This window comes from Diabrotica undecimpunctata, chromosome 8, assembly GCF_040954645.1.
Source record: "Diabrotica undecimpunctata isolate CICGRU chromosome 8, icDiaUnde3, whole genome shotgun sequence".
NCBI classification, from domain to species: Eukaryota; Metazoa; Arthropoda; class Insecta; order Coleoptera; family Chrysomelidae; genus Diabrotica; species Diabrotica undecimpunctata.
The window spans coordinates 2440697-2461785 of NC_092810.1; the positions used below are offsets into that span (position 1 = coordinate 2440697).

General features: G+C 34.1%; 1 protein-coding gene across 1 annotated transcript; it reads right to left on the bottom strand.

Annotated features, from left to right (window-relative positions):
• Nucleotides 1-72: 72 nt before the first annotated feature.
• LOC140448215 (glutathione synthetase-like) lies at nt 73-19426 on the bottom strand. The gene is made up of 9 exons (XM_072541323.1): nt 19182-19426; nt 16582-16865; nt 8739-8908; nt 8190-8232; nt 1756-1994; nt 1574-1672; nt 872-1084; nt 451-678; nt 73-327 (listed from the first exon to the last, which is right to left on the bottom strand). The coding sequence occupies exons 1-9, from the start codon at nt 19252-19254 to the stop codon at nt 201-203; spliced, it is 1476 nt and encodes a 491-aa protein (XP_072397424.1). The 5' UTR covers nt 19255-19426; the 3' UTR covers nt 73-200.
• Nucleotides 19427-21089: the final 1663 nt, after the last annotated feature.

Consider the following 21089-nt stretch of genomic DNA (forward strand, 5'->3'; position numbering starts at 1 on the left):
ATGGTAAAAGGCTTTTTTGTGAAAGTTGGTATTTATAAAATAAATAACATAAACAATATTTATTATTGGACGACAAATAATAAAATATAACTATAAAAGTTGTAAGATAAATAAATAAATACTTCAAAACTGTAAAAATCTTTAAAAATCATTACAAAATATCAGTTCTAGCTTGTATTAAAATAACTGCTTAAAAATATTTATTGCAGTAAATAGGGACTGTCTAATGCACCCAACCCTATCATTACACCACCTTCATTTGCTGTTGCAATTTTTGATCTGACCATATGACCTGTCTGTCTGTTCGTAATTATCGTTTTTGGAGTCCTGAAAATGAATTTTAAGTTTAAGATTCAGTAGTTCCAAAAAAATCTTTGTAATTGACAGATAAGATTCAAAAATTCTCTATTCTCAATACATGTTGAACGTAAACTTTAAAAGAAATCTTACCCAATGATAATACCGAATATTCCCAATTCTAATATTGTTTCTGATATGGGAGGCGGGTTTGAGCTTCCTGGCTTTACCATATATCCACGTACTATGGGAGGAATGATCCTTTCCATCAATATCCACGATTCTCTTTCTTTGCTGTTTGCCATTCCTTCTAAATATTCTTTAACGTCTTTTCCATATATATTGTTCCCACCACCTTCTCTTTGTGGTTTTAAAACATATCTGAAAGTATATTTTATTAGGTATGTACATAATATAAAATAGCGTACAAAGCGTAGTAAAAGTAGGTTATACATATTATATTATAGTGTAGTATAAGTTGCATGTTCAGTCATCATTGTTCTTTTAGAGAAGTTAAAAATATAGAAAATGTGCATTTAAAATTCATTTTACTCATATTTGTTATAAAGTTCACCTTTCAGGTGTCTTTAATGCCATTTTGACCGCTTTTTCCCCATCATCGTCAAATTCTAAACCATATATACCAACAAATACATCTCTGATGAGTTCAACTTTCCATCGATCTTTAATAAATCTTTCAATGACTCCGTGTTTTGCTAATTCCTGTTGAACTTTTTTCGTTCCCGCTAAATGGTATTGGATGTTCGGGCATTTGATGGCTTTAGACCTAAAAAATACAATAAGTATATGAAAAATATACGAAAATTTATACATAAACCAAAGAATATAGATGCATATGCGTCTTTGCATAAACTTTGGCTAATAAGACAGGAATACCTAGGCGAAAAATAGCTGTTAACGTGAAACAGTTCGTTAGAGTTAGTTATTTTAGCTTGAAACTAGAGCAGGTTTATTTTAGAACAAAAATCAATGTAAATATTGTTTAGGAAAATCTAGAAAATATTTGAATAACGGTAATAGTAAATATATTTTTTGCTAAAGACTATAAAAGAATTAAAAATTCATTTGTAAATTCAAAATATAACCCAATAATATACCACACTCTACACGCTTCTGTAATATAAATTGCCTATTATTGCTTTTATATTACCATTATTGAGCGATATAACGTTGTTTCAATTTACTTAAATTGTAAAATACCTACATAAAATCTTATGAAACGAAATTATAAATATTTAATTGTAATCAAAATTACTTTTCGATTAATAATCGAGCTGTCCATTCGTTTTCAGTAGGGTATTGGCCGGGGTTGTATCCACATCTGAAGTAAACCACAGCTACAACATCGTTTCCTCTAAAAAATATAATATTACTGTTGACAAAATGTTAGATTATAAATATAAAAATAGAAGAGTCAAACATTTTGCTTATACTCACACTACAAGTTCCTTCTTCTCGTTAAGTTTCCCACTTTTGTATATTTCCGTCAAAGTCCTTCTAATAAACCTAACGTGTGGATTTAGCTCCCTAAATTTAAACTCATGAATTCTTTGATCACAAATATTGTAAATTACGTCTTCAACTATCATTAAAATCACAGCTTGGCAATCGCCATACATGTTCCACGCTTCCAAAAAGCCCTTACAAAATTCCGATAAAGCGTTGTTTTCTGGCAGCTAAAACATTGTAAAAATGGTCCTTTAGAAACAGCAAGATAATTTTTTTCCTAAAACAAAGAGAGAGAGAGAGAGAGAGAGACAGAGAGAGAGAGAGAGAGAGAGAGAGAGAGAGAGAGAGAGAGAGAGAGAGACAGAGAGAGAGAGAGAGTATCTGCCCATCTTAGTCTTCCAATTTTTATAAGGGATACTACGTCTTTACCACCAAATATATGTTTATATCTGTGATATATCTCGTAGTTGTAGGGGAGAGTGTTCCACAGTTGATCATTTTTTTTTTCAAATGACATCTTTTTTTAGAAAAATTAGATTTTTGTATAATTTGTTTGTAATATCGCAAATATTAGACATTACTTGTCATTATAGCAGCGATTTGATTGAATTACCTAATAATATTACCTATCTTTTACTATTTTTTATTACCATGTCATTTGTTTCAGTGTGCCCCAAATATGGGGCACACTGAAACTATCGGTGGGGTACAATGAAACACTTTCTAAACAAAAATATGTTTAATGTAAAATATGTAGTGTCATACAAGTTTTACTCACTAGGACCTAAATGAACTTATTAATAGATATATTTTACCGAACGTCATGATTGTTAAAATTTATTTCAAAACTCATGTAGGCATTTTGTCTTGACGTTGATCCAAAAAGATTCGGTTGAGGTAAAAGCATTTTAATATCTTCTAACCGAACAACTGAAATATCTGGATTTGTAGGAAAGAAGAATTTGCCAGTTACTTTTGCGCTTTTCCTCATAAAGGAAATTTCAAATTCATCTTTTTCCAAAACGTTCAATATTTTCCTAACAAAGTAAATCAAATTCTTGGTCGTAAACTGTACCAAAACGAAGTTATTTTTAGTTGGAGGTCTGGTTAATTCCTCAGTAAGATCTGGAATTGGATCTTCCGGTGTCCAATCGCTTTCACTTGATGATTCCTGTCATTCTTGTTCTTCGCCATCATTATCATCTGTAATTTTTCTTGTCACCTTTTGGTTTACTTTTTTTTGGTCACCACAGCTGTTTGGTTTACTTTTTTTCTACTCAATTCCCTTTTAGCTAGTTCGACCTTTTCAGGAGTGTCAGTCGCAATAATTGTTTTTCCTTGCCTTCTAGATTTCTAAATCTTTCTTTTTTGTGCCTTTGGAAATCCTCGAAAGATTTGTGGAGAAACAAAAGAAGATTTATTATTGGTTTTATTTTCTGCTGGCGTTTCATCAGTTCCCTCGATGCCTTGCTGTTTTTCTGTTTCTTGCTCAGGCTGTTGAATAACTGTTGATTCAGAATGATTTTCAGGTCTGTCTGTTACAGCCGACATGAGGAAATCGTCATCTGAAAATATTTCTGGATCATAAGGGAAGATGCCAGTTTTCTTAAATCCTGCTGATTGATCTGATGTTGGTAGGTGTCATTGATCTTTCATACGCAACTTTAACAAAACTTCCGACATTAAAAATATTTACTGGAATACCAGGGTGATTAAGAAGCCAACCTTGCATGGCATTGTTATAATGCGCCTTGAACGATGAAAATACTGCTACATCTAAGGGCTGCATTTTGTTTGAGCAGTGTAGAGGTAGTGTCAATATTGTGACCCTATTTGACTTTGCAAGATCCAAGGTTTCCATTGACAAATGGCTCTCGTGATTATTCATGATGAGAAGGCTGGGGTTTATGGGGTCCGCATTACTTGCGGAAATAATTCCCTGTTCATCCATCCAGAAGAAGCAGCCAATCCCAACGTACCAGCTGGAGCATCTTGTATCATCATTTCCTTGAAATGAACTCTGGGAAATACCGTGGCCGGAGGTAAGGCATAACCACCAGCACAAATGATACTGCAGGTCGTTACAAGAACCCCTCTATCCCCACTAGTACATTGAGAGACCTGTTTCATACCTTTTTTGGCAAAATTTTAGGAGGAGCAACTTAATTCTGGATGCCTTTTCCTGAAGCCAAAATACCACTCTCTACCTGCCATTTTTTGTTCTTTCCAATTATTAGGGATTTCCTTATTGTTTTTTATTGCTGACTCAAACGCAAGCTTGCGGCATTCCAGTGGAGTAAGTCCATAGCACATCTTTGCAGAGGTCAAAATATAGTCAACTAAGGTTTTTTTTTCATCATGTGTAAAAATTAACCTCACATCATATTTTGGACGAAAAACAGTGTCTGAATCGGGGTTCGCTTTAACTTTGCGTACATACCTAAAATAAAAGAAAAACTATTTTTAGAAATGAAAAATAGTGCATCATACAACAGAAAAAGTTACTTAAATGCATCTGATTTCTTACCTAAACAAAGTAACATAGACAACACCTTGTAATTCTGCTGCTCGTCTTATAGGCAGATTTTCTTGGACAACGAGACGCACAGCTGCTTTCATCTGTTCTTGACTGAAAGTGCCAATGTTTGTTTTGCGCTTACGGTTACGAGCCATCTTAAACTTGGATGACAACTAAAAAATAAATAATTAAAACATTGTTGCATGTGTCATGGGGTACAGTGAAACATGTTTCACTGTGCGCCACATGGACTTGTTTCAATCTGGACCATTAAGCACTTTTCCCAACAATTAACTTAACAACCTAACCTAATACATTCAAAATGCCGCAAATTTCAGAAATCATCAATCAATTATGTACCTTACCCCGCAACGTACCTTAACTTAGCAAATATTAAATTAAATAATTGGAGACTTACCGGGTTGAAAATATATCACTTAAAATTTACTTGGAACCAGAAAAACAATATTTTTTTCGTCGCAACAGAACAGCGAATTTACATACACTGAGATTAAGATAACAAGTAGAGGACGGCGGGAACTTCTCTGAAGCGAAGGTTGCGTTGATTTGGCGCGGTATTTGAATTTTAAAATCTCTTTGTTTCAGTGTGGAACATGTTTCGCTGTGGAACACCCTCCCCTATCTCCTTCTCCAAACACCATTTTCGCAAATGCCACCGAATATTCTTCTCAGGATTCTTCGTTTAAATATAAGCAGGATATTTTCATCTGCCTTGGAAATGGTCTATGCCTACGACCCATATGTCAACACTGGTTGTGTAAGGGTTTTGTATATGGTTATTTTTGTTTTTTGGCTTAAGTTTCTGCTTCTCATATGTCTACTCAGTCCAAAATAGGATTTGTTTGCTAGGATTATTCTTCGCTTGATTTTTTCCGTCATGACGTTCTCCTTGGTGATCAGGGAGCCTAAGTATGTGAATTTGTCCACCACTTCAAAGGTAGAGTTATCAACTGTGAATTGGTGGCCGATGTTTCTGGCTTTACTGTTGGGTGTTGATGCCACTATCTTAGTTTTCTTCTCATTTCCTTGCAGGCCCATATTTTTGAGGCATTTGACAAGGTGGTATACATTTCGTCTAGCTTGCATGTTGTGCGGGCAACTAGGTCAACATCATCTGCATATGCCAAAATTGGGGAGGATTTATTAAAAATGTTTCCTCTGTTGTCTATTTGGGCATCCCTGACCACCTTTTCCAGAGCCAAGTTGAAAAGGAGACACGCCAGCGTATCTCCCTGTCGCAGCCCAACATGCGTTTCAAATGCCTGTGATTGTTCGCCCTGTATTTCGACTTTGCAAGCAACTTTACGCATTGTAGCCTTAACCAATCATCAGTTTATCGGGGATGTGGAATTCATCCATGGCTTCATACAATTTATTTCTTAGGACACTATCATAGGCCAATTTAAAATATACGAAAAGATGGTATGTGTCGATATTGAATTCATTGGTTTTTTCCAGTATTTGCCTTAGCACAAAGATCTGGTCTGTTGTTGATTAACCAGGCCTAAAACCACTTTGATATTCGCCAAGAAGCTCCTCTGAATATGCACTCAGGCGACCATATAAAATACTCGAAAATATTTTGTATGCTGTATTAAGGAGAGTTATTCCTCTATAGTTTCTACATTCTAATTGATCACCCTTTTTGTGTAGCGGGCAAACGATCCCAATATAACACTCTTCCGGGATTTATTCCTCATTCCAGGCTCTCATAGTCAATTTCTATAGTCAATAGTCATTAGTAAATATTTTCCATAATTATCCTCCGTAAAATTCTTCTGTGAGAGAGTGGTCAATAGCCAATAAAATCAACTTATATCTACTACTTGTCGCCCAGCCTACTGAATTCTGATTGGTCAAATGGCAACAGTAATTGCAGCCAATCATAATTCAGGAGTCTGTTGCTCATTTTCTGAATTATCGTTGGTCGAACGGCATCTGAGCTGCAGCCAATGATAATTCTGAAAATTGGGCATTGGTCGTCGTGCAGGTCCAATAGTAAAAAAGTCCAAAACGACCGTTACGATTGACCTACTTTTTTTGGCATAAAAGAAGTGCACGACGGCCAGGAAATCAGATCTGGTCAGGTTTGGTCCGCAGATCCAGCCTTCTAGGCATGTTAAGATCCTCTGGTCGATTAAGTTCCTAGAGTTTCTTGTTTCTTTTCACAGCTCACCTATAAACCCGGAACCTAACGTTCCCATCTTTAACCACGGTTTGTTTGCAAACCACCGGCGGCCATTTTGATGGATTTATCTGTGCTTTTCGACTTAGTCGAATTTGCTAATAAATTCCCTTAAGAGCGTCGCCATTTTTTATCGAATTAATCTGTGTTTTTGGACTTAGTCCAAAATCTGATTATTTCGGTAGGCTTACAGGTCGTGTAAGAAAATTCTCTTACAGATTCTGCTAAGTCCCTACTTCACGGGACTTAGCCACCGGACGGTGCATATATCCTTTTAAAAGATTGAGATTAAATAAAGACTCCCTGTGTTGTGTTTTATTTTCTCTTTCAGATATATTGCTGATATATATATATTTTATACTTGCAAAATAAACGTATAAACTGTGTATTATTTTTCCCTTTTATCTTCAGGTACACTGCTAAACTTTTATATTTGAATTTTGACTTTGATATTTTTTTTATACTTATAAACTTTTTAAACTTTGAATTTAATACTTTGATATATATATATATATATATATATATATATATATATATATATATATATATATATATATATATATATATAACTTGTATGCTATTTCTTTTTCTCTTTTCTCTTTCAGGTACACTGTTAAACTTATAATTTCTATCTTGGAATTTTGATATTTATTTTATTTCTGGTACACTGTTAAAAAATTTGATTATTATTTTCTGACTTTAATATTTGTTGTTTTATTTTATTTACAGTTATTTAAATTGATTTACATTATTTATGCCTATTTGTCACCATTTAATTAACTTGTAATATTTCCTATAGGTCCTATCGACTTGGAAAATTTTTTCATAAAATAATTTTAATTTTTGTCTCTAATTATTTTTACAGTGTATTTCTTGTCCTTTTTATTGTTGATTATCCCGAATGGCATAACAACCGACATTCCTGTCTTTATCCCGAGTCTCTTCCCACTCCAAGCATTTTTGACAAGTGACATTCCCTACACTTATTAATTTGAATTTTGTTTATATTTGGTTTATTGTTAATAACTAACATATATTACCTTGCAGATTCTTATTTTAAGACTAATTAATATAATTATCCTCCAGATTTCCGGATCAGGAGATAATTATACCTTTCTTACAGATTCTTAGTATAAGTTATGTTATATCTTTTCCTAACTGTTATAATTACTGTGAATATTGTTTAATAAACTTTATTTATTGTGTTATTCTTTAAAAAGGCAATTTTAATCCTAGCTAGGTATCCATAGCCCGTGTCTATGGCCACCGACCGAGAGCCCTACTCACTTAGGTCACATCAAGCAATGGATAGAGCGGTTAACATGCCTTCTCTCACTCCAGAAGGAGATGGGAGTTATCCAAGTTACCGACATACTGAGCTCTTCATGGAATGCAGCAATATTTTTAAATATCGCATTGCAGGAATAGAATGGTGCAAAGAAGACGAGCATTATAAAAGAGCTCGTTTCATATACTCTATTATGAATTAAAGTAGCCTACCACTGCCCTTATTAAATGTTATAAATATATTAAATAGTATGTATAATACAAAATAAATATATCGTTTGAGATGTCAGTAATATCTATCAATCAAAAATAAAAATAGAATATTTCTCATAGGGAATGTCAAACAATTTTAAATGAAAAGTTAAAAAATATTAGATTAAGGGACATTCGAAAAAAGTCTAAGTTACTTACGTTGCATATTTTGTCGTATAAATTCATTTCTTGTAAGATATATCTATAATAAAAATAAATATTAGTAATACTTTTGTTTTTTACGCTAATTGAAAAATTTTGAGTACATATGTCAAATCCGTAAATAAGATATTTAGTTCAAGAAAGCTTCTGCAGCAATTTTTGAGTTTTATATAGGCTCTAAATATTTGTCTTTGAAAGAGTTTTCTTATTTTATTCGCTTTAGTTGAAGATCCTATTGAAGCCTCTACCGAATTGCAGACGACGCAGCAGTTTTAGGAGCTGATCCCTAGCTTCCATAAAGTTGTCGCAAAGATCTTTCAATGTTTTCTCCAGTACCTGCAGTGATCTCTTATGTGCATTCGCTCTCATGATTTATAACAAAAATTTAAACGGAGAGCGTTACTGCAACATTTTACGACAAGTAATTGTACTAGCACTGCACGTTTCACATAATAATGAGGTTAACGAAGCTTGTCTTCAACAAGATGGAGCACCGGCTTACAATATTTTTGAGGAAATAACTTAAAGAATTGCGTTTGAATTTACCTGTGCAGCAAACCAGAGGCCGGCCCAAGCCATCCAAATCCAGCAGCTATATTGTTTATTTCTACTAATTTCCAACTGAATGGTGGAAAGCCATCTTCGTGATGTTTCTGTCCATTTAACTTTTCAGTCTCCATCATGTAATCACATCTTAACAATCCCACACTGATTGGCTAAAAATAATAGTATTTGGTTGGTTAATTTTATTTTCAAGAAATACTTAATTGTTTAATTATATAAAGACCATTTGTATAGAATAGAAATAAGCTTTATTGTCAGGGAAAATTGTACGACTTTATGGATAAAGCTAACAAAAAGTAAAAAAAATAACAATAATAATTAAAATTAACTAGAATTACATAAATCGTCAATATCACAAAATAAAAGATAATGAAATATACAATCCATTACAAAATTTAACTAAATTGCAAATTGCCTAATAAAACCTTACGAACCAAGTTGCTGCATGTGATACTCAAATATATAAAAATATTTTAGTTGCTTGTACATCAAGGTTCAGTAATTTCTTAGTTATTCGTTAAGAAACTCTTCCAGTGAATAATATGATCTTTCAGATAGATAGGCTTTTGTCAATTTACGGAACTTAAAGCCGCGTTTACACGACGACAATTGGCGAGACAATTGTCATTGGACAATTGTCATCACATGGTTGCGGATTGTCGGAGGCCAGTCCAGTTGAACGAGAAGATGTTTATACGAGGCCAACTATTGCCATGGCAGTAGGCAGCTAAAACATGGCCGACTGCTCGTCATCTGTGGTGTCCGGTGAGGGAACTGGCAAAAAACAAGACAGCACTACTGGCCTACACCGTTCACACGGCGCCAATTGTCGCGACAATTGAGATTTCGAGTGGTGGAGGGACTCACTGGGCGCAGCTCATTGTCCTCAGTCTACTCCCGGAGACAACTGAATTTTGGGCCAATCGTGAGGGCAGTTGGCAAGGCAATTGGCCTGAAGTGTTTAGACGAAGACAATAATTTCATGCCAGTCAGTTGTCTTCTGACAATTGTCTCGCCAATTGTAATCGTGTAAACGCGGCTTAAGGAAAGAAGTTGTAGATTTAAGTTGCAAAGGGAGATGGTTGTATAATTTTAACTCAATGGACTTTAATAATTTTATAACTCAGTGGACGGGATCGGTAAATACACATCAAAGTTTGAATTTCTGGTGGAGTAGTTATGATTAGGTCTTGCTGGAAAAACATGTAGGTGTTTAGTATGTAATGACAATAATGTAATAATATTAATAAAAAAGTCCTCCCCGACTGGGAATCGAACCCCGGTCTCCCGCGTGACAGGCGGGGATACAGACTACTACACTACCGAGGACATGACACAAATGTATTTCAAAATTGACAGTTCTGGATCATACAGTGATTTATTGAGATTATTATTTTGAAATACAAAAGAATAATACAATTATGAACATTTAATAAATAATACAAAACATATCACATAAATAATAATATTAATAAATATTTTATTATATGTATAATATTATGTGTATATATATCTTTATATAATATATATAATATTAAGTTATATATACAAAAGGAACATTTTTATATTCGAGAGAGGAAGAGAGAGAAAATATATCTTCTGTCTCTCTCTTACTCATTATCTTACATATGTAATGATTTCACAGATTCACTCCCATAAAAATTTCCAACGTGGAGCGCGCGTATAGAAGTATAACTTCAAAAAATTTCCATCGATTTTTCGATGTAAAAAGATTGGAACCATCTCAAGTAAGATTAAAACCAATTCAAAGAAAGTCCTCGAATTCCGTAGAAATTTAGTTTTTTTATCAAAATGTCGTGATTTACACAATCAAAAGGTCTGATAAAGAATCAACTTGAGACCTTATTTGAATTATTTGAATTGAGGAGGTAGGAAATAGGATCTTGTTGTGGCAACATAGTTGATGTTATATTTTTATTCACATTTAGATTTTCAGGGTTTGGAAGAGAAAATGTTTGAGCTGTGTTAATTTTATTTCAAAGATCGTTCATTATGGACCATGTTTCTCTTGCGACATTTTGAGAGCTTTCGAGCTTCCTCTTCAGTTTATATTAACTGTAAATCTTATTTAAAATGAGATGGTCTTATTTATTTCAGAGAGCAGTCTTCATTCTGTTTATACCTATGTTGTTTCCATTTTGTCATGTTTTCTTTTATTTTCTTATTAATCGAATGCAGATTTAGTTTTTGACTTAATTTATTATTCCTCTGTAAGAACAGGTTTGAGGTAATTTTATATAGTCTTTCATGGTATTAAAACAGTCCTATCTTTATAAACGTACGTAAAATAATTAGTACAGAAATTTTAGATCCATAATCATAATAATCTATTACTAATTATCAACACTTTAGATTTCCGTACGATTAGAACCCTCGACAATTATATTTATATGCAATTACCACCTTGGTGGTAACATAAATAATACTTATTTAACAGCGCAGATATAAGAAAATCTGTAACACAATACGTTGCTTTAAGATTATATCTATTTACTAATTTATTTACTAACAGTCGACTTGAACAATCCATATAAAAACAATTATTATTAAATTAGCCACATGTGGAACGATATATTAATAACCTTATTGACTGTGTGTTAACTTCATATCACTCAGACAAGAGAAAGTATTTATAGTGTATTTGCTATACGAAGAAAATACCAGAAATATTAATCAAAGTGGTTTTGAATCGATATCTGTAACAAAATCTATCTCCTCCTCCTAAGTGCCTTCTCTGTTGAGGTTGGCGATCAATATGGCAAGTTTCTCTCTGTTCTGGGCTTAATGAATTAATTAATTTCATCTTGTGTGGGTCCAACCTTTGATGTTTCGTAGCCAAGATTTTTTCTTTCGTCCTATGCCCCTTTTACCTTCAATCTTGCCTTCTAATATTACCTGGAGCTGCTCAAATTCCCTATGGTACATTATGTGTCCTAGATATGACGTCTTTCTAATTTTGATAGTATTGACCAGATGAGGGCGTGTGTTCATCGCTCTCAGTACTTCTTCATTCGTAGTTCTGCTGGTCCAGCTTATTCTTAGCATTCGGCGGTACATCCATATTTCAGATGAATTTAATTTGTTGACGTCATACTGTTTTAATGTCCAGGTCTCGCAGCCATATAGTAATAGAGCCCACACATAACACTTTAGTGTTCTCAATCTTACTGAGACTGATAGCTTGGGATTACCATATAGTATAGAGCCCACACATAACACTTTAGTGTTCTCAATCTTACTGAGACTGATAGCTTGGGATTACAGAGCATTTTACGCATATTCATGAAACCAGATCTTTCTATTTCAATGCGTCTTCTAATTTCTTTTGAGTGGTCTAGTTGACTATTTAGTTCTCTGCCCAGATATATGAAGCTTTGGGAACTCTGAAGGGTGATACCATTTATTTGTATGTTAGGTGTAACTTGTTCATGGGGGTTTTTGTGGAATACCAGAATTTTGGTTTTGGAAAAGTTAATGTCCAAGGTCAGCCTGTGACTTTCTTCTGATAGTATGTTCATCAATATTTTTAGTTGGTCTTCTGTTTCTGCTAATACTACGGTGTCATCGGCATATCTTATATTGTTAATGATGATTCCATTGGCTCTGGCACCTTCAGGGCGATCTTCAAGAGAAGCTCTAATTATATGTTCGGCATATACAACTAAACCGCATAGCTCGAAACCGAAGTGAAAGATCAAGTGAATAGAGCAAACAGAGCCGCAGGCTGCCTAAACGAAACAATATGGAGAAATAAAAATATCGGGAAAGAAACGAAAGGCAGAATTTACAAAACAGTCATCAAACCAATAATGACATACGCGGCAGAAACAAGACCTGACACAGAGAGAACAAAAAGGATGTTAGAAACAGCAGAGATGAAAACACTTAGAAAAATTGATGGTAAGACACTATGGGACAGAGCTAGAAGTACAGATATACGACATAAATTCAAGGCGGAGAACACCAAAAACTGGGTACGAAATAGAAGAGTAGAATGGAACGATCATATAAGCCGAATGACAACAAAGAGTAGTAAAGACGGCAAGAGAAGTTTCCCCAATAGGAAGACGATCAGTAGGAAGACCACGCAAACGATGGAATGACAACTTACTGGAGGCACGTTGAAAAACAGACAGAGTCATGTCTATATAAAAAGAAGAAGAAGAAGAAGAAGAAGAAGAAGAAGAAGAAGCATATACATTAAATAATAGGGGGGATAAAATGTACCCTTGACCACTCCTCGTTTTATGTTGATGTACTTGGTGTTTCCGTTCTCTGTTCGAACGCATCCTGTATGGTTCCAGTATGTATTACTTATGGTAGCTATGTCGTGTTCGTCCAACCCTACTTCTTTTAGCACCTCGATCAATTTTCCGTGTTTGATGCGGTCAAAGACCTTTCTATTATCGACAAAGCACACATACAGCCGTTTTTGAACCTCAAGATACTTTTCTGCCATCAGTGTCAATCCCATAATTGCTTCTCTAGTGCCTGTACTCTTTCTAAAGCCATATTGAGAATGACTCAGGTATTCTTCACACTTATTTTGAATTCGGTTATAAATTATTCGCATAAAAATCTTAGCGGCATGACTCATTAGGGATACAGTTCGATGGTCTTTACATTTCCTTGCTTTTTGTTTTTTAGGAAGAGCTATATATGTGGATGTTAGCCAGTCATGTGGTATTATGCCATGTTTATATATAATTTTTTAGAGGGATGTTAATTTCCTGACTTATTATCACTTAGGTGTTTAAAAATTTCATGGACATCGCATACCTCAAACGAAGAAGTGCTGCATAGAATAGGCAAGGAAAGAGAACTTTTTAACACAGTAAAAATTAGAAAAACATCATACCTAGGCCACATACTGAGAAATAATAAGTACCAATATTCCCAACTTATAGTGAAAGGAAAAATCGAGGGAAAGAGAGGCCTAGGAAGGAAAAGACTGTCGTGGCTCAGAAACATCCGACAATGGACAGGGCTAAATTTTGAACAGCTAATAAGAACAGCTGAAGATAGAGAAGAGTTTAAAATTGTAGTAGCCAACCTCCATTGAGGAGAGGGCACTTTAAGAAGAAGAAGGTGTTTAAAATATTCGGCTATTATTAGGTCTTCGCCGGGTGCCTTGTTGTTCTTTGCGTCTTTTATTGCCTGCAAAACTTCTTCGGTGAGATTGTTTAATTTTTCATCTGTATCTATTTGTGGGGGCTCTTTTGTTCTCTGATCACCAAACAAATCTTTAAGATATTACTCCCATATTTCTTTCTGTTTTTCAGGGTCCAATTCGATTTGGTTTTTCTTGTTTGTTACAATTGATAAGTGTTTGGGTTTCCATATTCCAGCTACTTCTTTAACCTTTCTGTGTAGTTCTCTATCTTTATGCTTCATATGCAGATCTTCTACCTCTTTACATTTTTCTTTCATCCACTCTTCCTTAGCTACATTTATTTTTTTCTCAATTTCCCTGTTGAGTTCTTTGTATCTTGTTAGGTTTTTGTTTTTTACCATCCGTCTCCTCTCCATAATTTGTAATATTTCGTTTGTCATCCATGGTTTTCTATGTTTACGGTTTTCTTTCTATATACTTTGGTCTGCTGCCTCCAAGGCAACACAATCTACAAAAATATTTAATGATGAAAAGAAGATAAACCTTTGTTTGATTAAACGCTATATTCTGTTACACATTGTTACAGTAAAACTCCATTCCAATAATTGAAAATAAAGGAAATGCCAGTGAAATTATAGTCCACGTCCACAGAGTGAAAGTGCCATCCAGAAGTTAAGCACAAATTTTGGAATTTACGAAAGTTCTGAGCGGAAAAAATCCTACCTAAACGTATATACTGCTTCATGAGTCAGAGAGTCCTGCGTTAATAATTGTAGAACGTACATCAAGACGTGAGAAATCCAAGACAATATAATCAATTATGGTAGATGTTGTTTTAGTAATTCTCGTAGGCCAAAACAGAGGAAACATTTTAAATAAATCATCCCAAATTTTGGCATATGCAGATGATGTTGACCTAGTTGCCCGCACAACACGCAAGCTAGAAGAAATGTATACAACCTTGTCAAACGCCTCAAAAAATATGGGTCGGCAAGTAAATGAGGAGAAAACTAAGATAATGACATCAACACCCAACAATAGAGCCAGGAACATCGGCAACCAATTCACGGTTGATAACTCTACCTTTGAAGTGGTGGACAAATTCACATACTTAGGCTCCCTGATCACCAAGGAGAACGTCATGACGGAAGAAATCAAGCGAAGAATAATCCTAGCAAACAAATGCTATTTTGGACTGAGTAGACATATGAGAAGCAGAAACTTAAGCCAAAAAACAAAAATTACCATATACAACCCTTATACAACCAGTGTTGACATATGGGTCGGAGACATGGACCATTTCCAAGGCAGATGAAAACCTCCTGCTTATATTTGAACAAAGAATCCTGAGAAGAATATTCGGTGGCATCTGTGAAAATGGTGTTTGGAGAAGGAGGTACAACTACGAGATATATCACAGATATAAACATATATTTGGTGGTAAAGACGTAGTATCCCTTATAAAAATAGTCAGACTAAGATGGGTAGGACATCTGGCAAGATCACAGCAGAACAACCCTTTTAGAAGAATCCTTATGTCACAACCTGTGGGAAGTAGAAGTAGGGATAGGCCAAAACTCAGATGGAGGGATGGTGTAGATGAGGATGGTAGAAAAATAGGCGCAGCAAACTGGCAACAGTTGGCAATGGATAGAACGGACTGGCGTAATAGATTTGGGAAGGTCGAGGCTCTTTTATAGGGCTGTAGCACCAATGTTGATGATGACAATGATAATGTAGGAGAATTAACGTGCATTGTGAAACCATACGATTTGAATAAATTAACCAAAAATAATTGGGTAGTACAAGCAACAGAGTAGTTAATATTCGAGTCACCGCGTAGAATCTTTGTGCTTTTATTGGGCCGTCTAACAATTTTAACAGGTTCTGAAAAAATATGTATGTGGAAGAATGTGGTGATCTATAAATGCAAAGAATGTATAGATTAAGATTCTTGTTATAAACCAATGAAAACTCAAACAAGTATTAATTCAACAGAAAGTCATATTTTGCAATCTTCTCCGGGAAAAAACAGACCTCGTTTAAAAACGAAAAGTACTAATTTACCTGACAGCAATAAAATGGCAATTCGAAATACAATATATAATGTGTAAGTAGCAGAATAGTGAGTAAACCAACTTTCTGTTGAGAATTACGAGTAGGACTTAACATGTTATAGTAATATATTAAAAAAATAACATTTTAGAGAAAAATGTAACCTGTGAAGCATTGATCAATGAGCTGCAGGCTAAAGAAATTGTTTCTACAAGTAAAATATCCTTGAGTATAATATTAAAACATTTGGGCTTTAAATTTAAAAAAAGATACTCATCGAAAAGCTTTAATGAAAAAAACTCATATCGCAGCACAACGAGCATGTTTCTTACATAAATACATGGAAAACTATCTGTCAACAGGAGACAACCGGGCGTTCAAGACACTGGCAATTTATTACTTTGATGTCTATATTTCAGATGGTCCTCAAAAAATCGGCTTGGGCCACCAAAAAAATCACAAAATTAGGCGAAACAATATTTTTTTACTTTTTATGATTGTTAAAAAAAACAAAGTTGTTCACCTTCAAGGATTTGTCATCAGCTATCCCTTTAATACATTTTAGAACCTTCACACACCAGTATAACATTTTTTGTTGTTTATTTTCTTTACCAGCTTACATAATGATTCACTTACCTGCGTCTCCCCTTCTTCTTGTACAGCTTCATATATCTCGAACAATTTCGCAGTAAACGAATCGACCTCGATAATTCTAGTCAAACATTTCGTTAAAAATTCTCTATCGTTTGCAACGTAGTGTATCAGCTCCTGGAACGCAGTCTGAAGATTGACAACTTGCTCGAAGTCCCTTCTGGGCATAGTGGAAGGAAGCAAAACGAAGGGAGCGAAATTTATGGAGTCTTCTGAAAAGTTTGCTCTCGATCGCATACAAGTACCGTTCGTGATTGCCCAGTCTTTACCTGGAAGAAAATTTTGCTAGTAAATTAAAATCAACGTATCGGCAGTGTTTAAGTGGTATATGGTTTTCGTATTTTCTTTATTTTATGTTTTATATCTTCCATATATACATCAGAATCAACAGGAAAACAAGGAAATCCAAGAATTAAAAACGCGAAGGAAAGCTGGACGTTGTGAAGAATTGGAATCACTACAAGAAAAGGGAGACAGCTTTGGACTACATAAAAAGGTCAAAGAAATTTTGAGTATATACAAGAAACACCATGAGACTCGCCTAAAGAATGATCAAGGAAACTACGTTCATACCCAGGAAGGACTAGCTAAAATCTGGGCAAACTATGCTTCTTTCCTCTTTGCGGATAATAGACCGAATCTGCCAACTACTAACTTACCCACGGAAATTTGTCTGGCCCTCCCATTATTCGCGCCGAGGTGGAGTACGTTATAAAAGTAGCAAGACTAGGCAAGGCCCCTGGACCAGATGGAATTACTACGGAAGCCATAAAACTGTTGGAAGATGATAACATCGACATGCTGGTAACAATTTTCAATGCCATATATAACACCGGCCACATTCCAATAGATTGGCTTTATTCAACCTTTATAATGATCCCTAAATCACAAAAAGCGACAAAATGCAAAGACCACAGACTGATAAGTTTAATGAGGCATTTGCTTAAGGTGTTTCTTCGCATTCTTCACACAAGAATGCTCAGAAAGCTGGAAGATCTAAGCGGTGAGACACAATTTGGTTTCAAGAGCGGGCTGGGTACACGTGAAGCAGCTTTCTGCTTGAATGCGCTTGTACAAAACTGCATGGATCAACGAAAGGATATAGTCATAACATTCCTCGATTATGAAAAAGCGTTTGACACCGTAAAACATGACGCAATGATAAAAATGCTACACAACGCTAACATTGAAGAGAAAGATATGAGTTATCCAAAATCTCTATTGGAATCAAAAAGCACGAGTGAGACTGAACAAATCAACCAACACAGAAGAATTTGAAATTTTAAAAGTGGTGCGACAAGGATGTATTTTGTCTCCTATGCTCTTCAATCTCTATGTGGAGAACATTTTTGCAGAGGCACTGGAAGGGTCTGAGTGTGGATTAAAGGTAAAAACATTCGTAACGCCGACGACACCGCGATAATAACAGACGACGAACATGATATGCAGTTGATGTTAAATAAAATAAACACCGTAGGAAAATATATGGCTTGAAGATAAATGCTGGAAAAACTAAATGCATGGCAATAAGAAAAAACGCACTTTTAAGAATACAACTGCAAGTAGATAATGCTCCAATCGATCAAGTGAAAACATTTAAATACTTGGGAATGATGATGAATGACCGATGGGATCCTCAACAAGAAATAAAATGCCGTACCGAACAAGCAAGACAAGCTTTTATCAAATTTAAACCGCTAACCGAAATCTTTCTTTCAATCTCCGCTACAGGATGGTTAAATGCTATGTATGGTCCATATTGTTACACGGCATGGAAACATGGACGTTAAGAGTACCTTCCATTAATAAGTTGGAGGCCTTCGAAATGTGGACGTTGCGAAGAATATTTTGCATACCATGGACAGATAGAGTGAGAAACGAGGAAGTCTTAAGAAAAATACTGCTAGAACTCCTACTCCTGCAATTTGGAAAAAAAGTGTGCGAACAATATGAAAAGTTAATAGTAGAATGTTGTATTTATTTATCATAATTCAGCATCATTTACGTTCCAAATGAAGATACCTACGACAGTGATTATGATTATAGATCCAATTCTTGATTCCACTGAAAAATTTTGAGTGTTGTATATAAAAATTTGTATATTTTTGAACCAATAATTGTACATTTCTCTAAATGAATGGAAAATACATTGTTAAAACCGTATTTTTGTTTGTTTTCGAAGTGCTTTAAATATTGGGAAAATTTGCTATCACCTTTCTTAGTACATCGAACCGTTTAAGTCAAAGCTGTCATCTCTAATCCAAAAAAGCTACAAATTTGTCAAATACACTGTTAGAACGGAACTATACGAAAATTAAAAAAGCGACCAGGCTGTTCAATAAGAAACGTATTATCAATATTAACAATCAAAGAAGAAAACATTAAATGAAGAATTGAAAATGGAGAAGAAAGTTTAAAAATAGAATGAAATTGTGGAAGAATTAGATAATAACAATTTATAGCAAAACAAGAAGAACGTGTGAAGAATTTTTACTAAAAAATTGTTTCACATTTGTTAACAACATTATTTGAAAGTTTATATACCTGCGAATATTACTAGAACTTTTAGCAAAATCTTCTCTTACCTTTACTAACAAGATCCTTAAGTACATCTTCTGGTAAAGGTAGTGGCACAACTGTCGGTGTATAGGAACACATTGCTTTATCGATATTACTCTTCTAATCACGCGAATTCTACTAAAAGTATCCAGCATCCGTATCCGAATAAATCATTTGCTCTTACCGCGAATCTCGCAACATAAAACACTTTTATGAACGCATCGGGAGATAAAAAATATCATTCAAAAATGTACACTTCATGTCAGTTGGAGCCGGGCGAATTGATGACATTGCAAACTGTTGCGGTATTGGTCAATAGAGTGTCGGGAGGAAAGTTATTGGTCGGTTCTATGAATTCAAATAGGATATTGAATCTGACGTTTTCGAGAAATTTTAATTTAATTATTCGCTTCAAACATGTAGTGGAAGAATAACAGTAATTTAACGCAAATGTCTGCTTACGACAACCTCATAATCTCAGGAGAAGGCGGCGTAATAATCGTTCGAACCTTAGGCTGTACTTCAGTAGTCAAAGACGAAAATGCCACTGATAGTCCAATTACTGAGGCTTAAAATATGGTAATACCTCCGAATTTTTTATTACTGCATCGATTTCTTTGAAAATTTCAAATTAAGCTTATCTTACCCTCCACTTCAAAAGTTATATACGCTCTAGGTGCGCTTTTTGTTTTTAAGGGGTGAAAACTACCCCTTATTGAAGAAACTGGGAAAACACGGATTTAATTATTTTATGCACTTAAATCTTGTTTATTCGCATAAAGTAAATATTGTAATGTGTTCTCTAATATGAAAATTAATTATTCACAATTTTAAACCCTTAAAACCCTTTAAAAACCCTTAAAAGCTACTACTTTTTATAAAAATAATATGAAAAAAAGTCGTAGCAGCTTGAGACATTTCAATTATGTATTAAAATACAAATAAAAATTAATACCCCAGCTATACAATAATATTTTATTTATTGGAAATTTTTAACTCTTACAACCACCCTTATGACAAAAATGAATTAAAAAATATTTTTATCGGTTTGAAACATTTTTTGAGTGCATTTTATTTAACGAAAATTAATTTTTTGCATATAAAATAACTTTTTATTATAATTTCAACATTTCAACCCTCACAAATTAACCAACCCCTTTTTTTTTAAATTAATTTAATATATTTTTGTTGGTCTGAAACATTTCTTGAGTGCATTTTATTAAACAAACATTAATTTCTTGCTTATAAAATAACATTTTATTATAATTTCAACAGTTTCAACCCTCACAACCACCCCCTTTGTCAAAAATGAATTAAAAAATATTTATAACGATTTGAAACATTTTTAGAGTGCATTGTTTGTAGACAAAAATTAATTTTTTACCTATAAAATGAGCCTACTTTTTTCAACCCTTACAAGCACCCCTTATGATGAAAATAAAATCCTTAAATCCTTAACTTAGACATGGACATAAATAGAAAAAATTTAGTTTATAATATATTACAATTTTTTTATTTTCCAAAAAACTAAAAATAAATCCAATGCTCCAAATTATAAAATTTTTCCATGCTCCAAAATTTATTCTAAAAAGTACTATTGGTTTTTTTTACAACAACTCGGTTAATTTTGATGCTACAACATGCATAAAAAAACGATTTTACAGGTAATTTAACGGGCTATAAGTACAGGAATGTTAAAACATTCTAAAGTCCTTCATGTTTAAAGTGTGAAGGGTCAAAGGGTCGGAGACCAGTGGTTCATGCGCTATAAAGCAAACTTCAACCAACTATATCTCCGTTATTTTTTAAGCTACAAAAAAAATTAATAAATGAAAATTTTTGTTGAAAAAAACCTATTTTTTTGTATTATATCATCTTTTACGTATCTTTTACAGTTTTGAAGTTATAAAAAAAAGTAAAATTGTAAATTAATA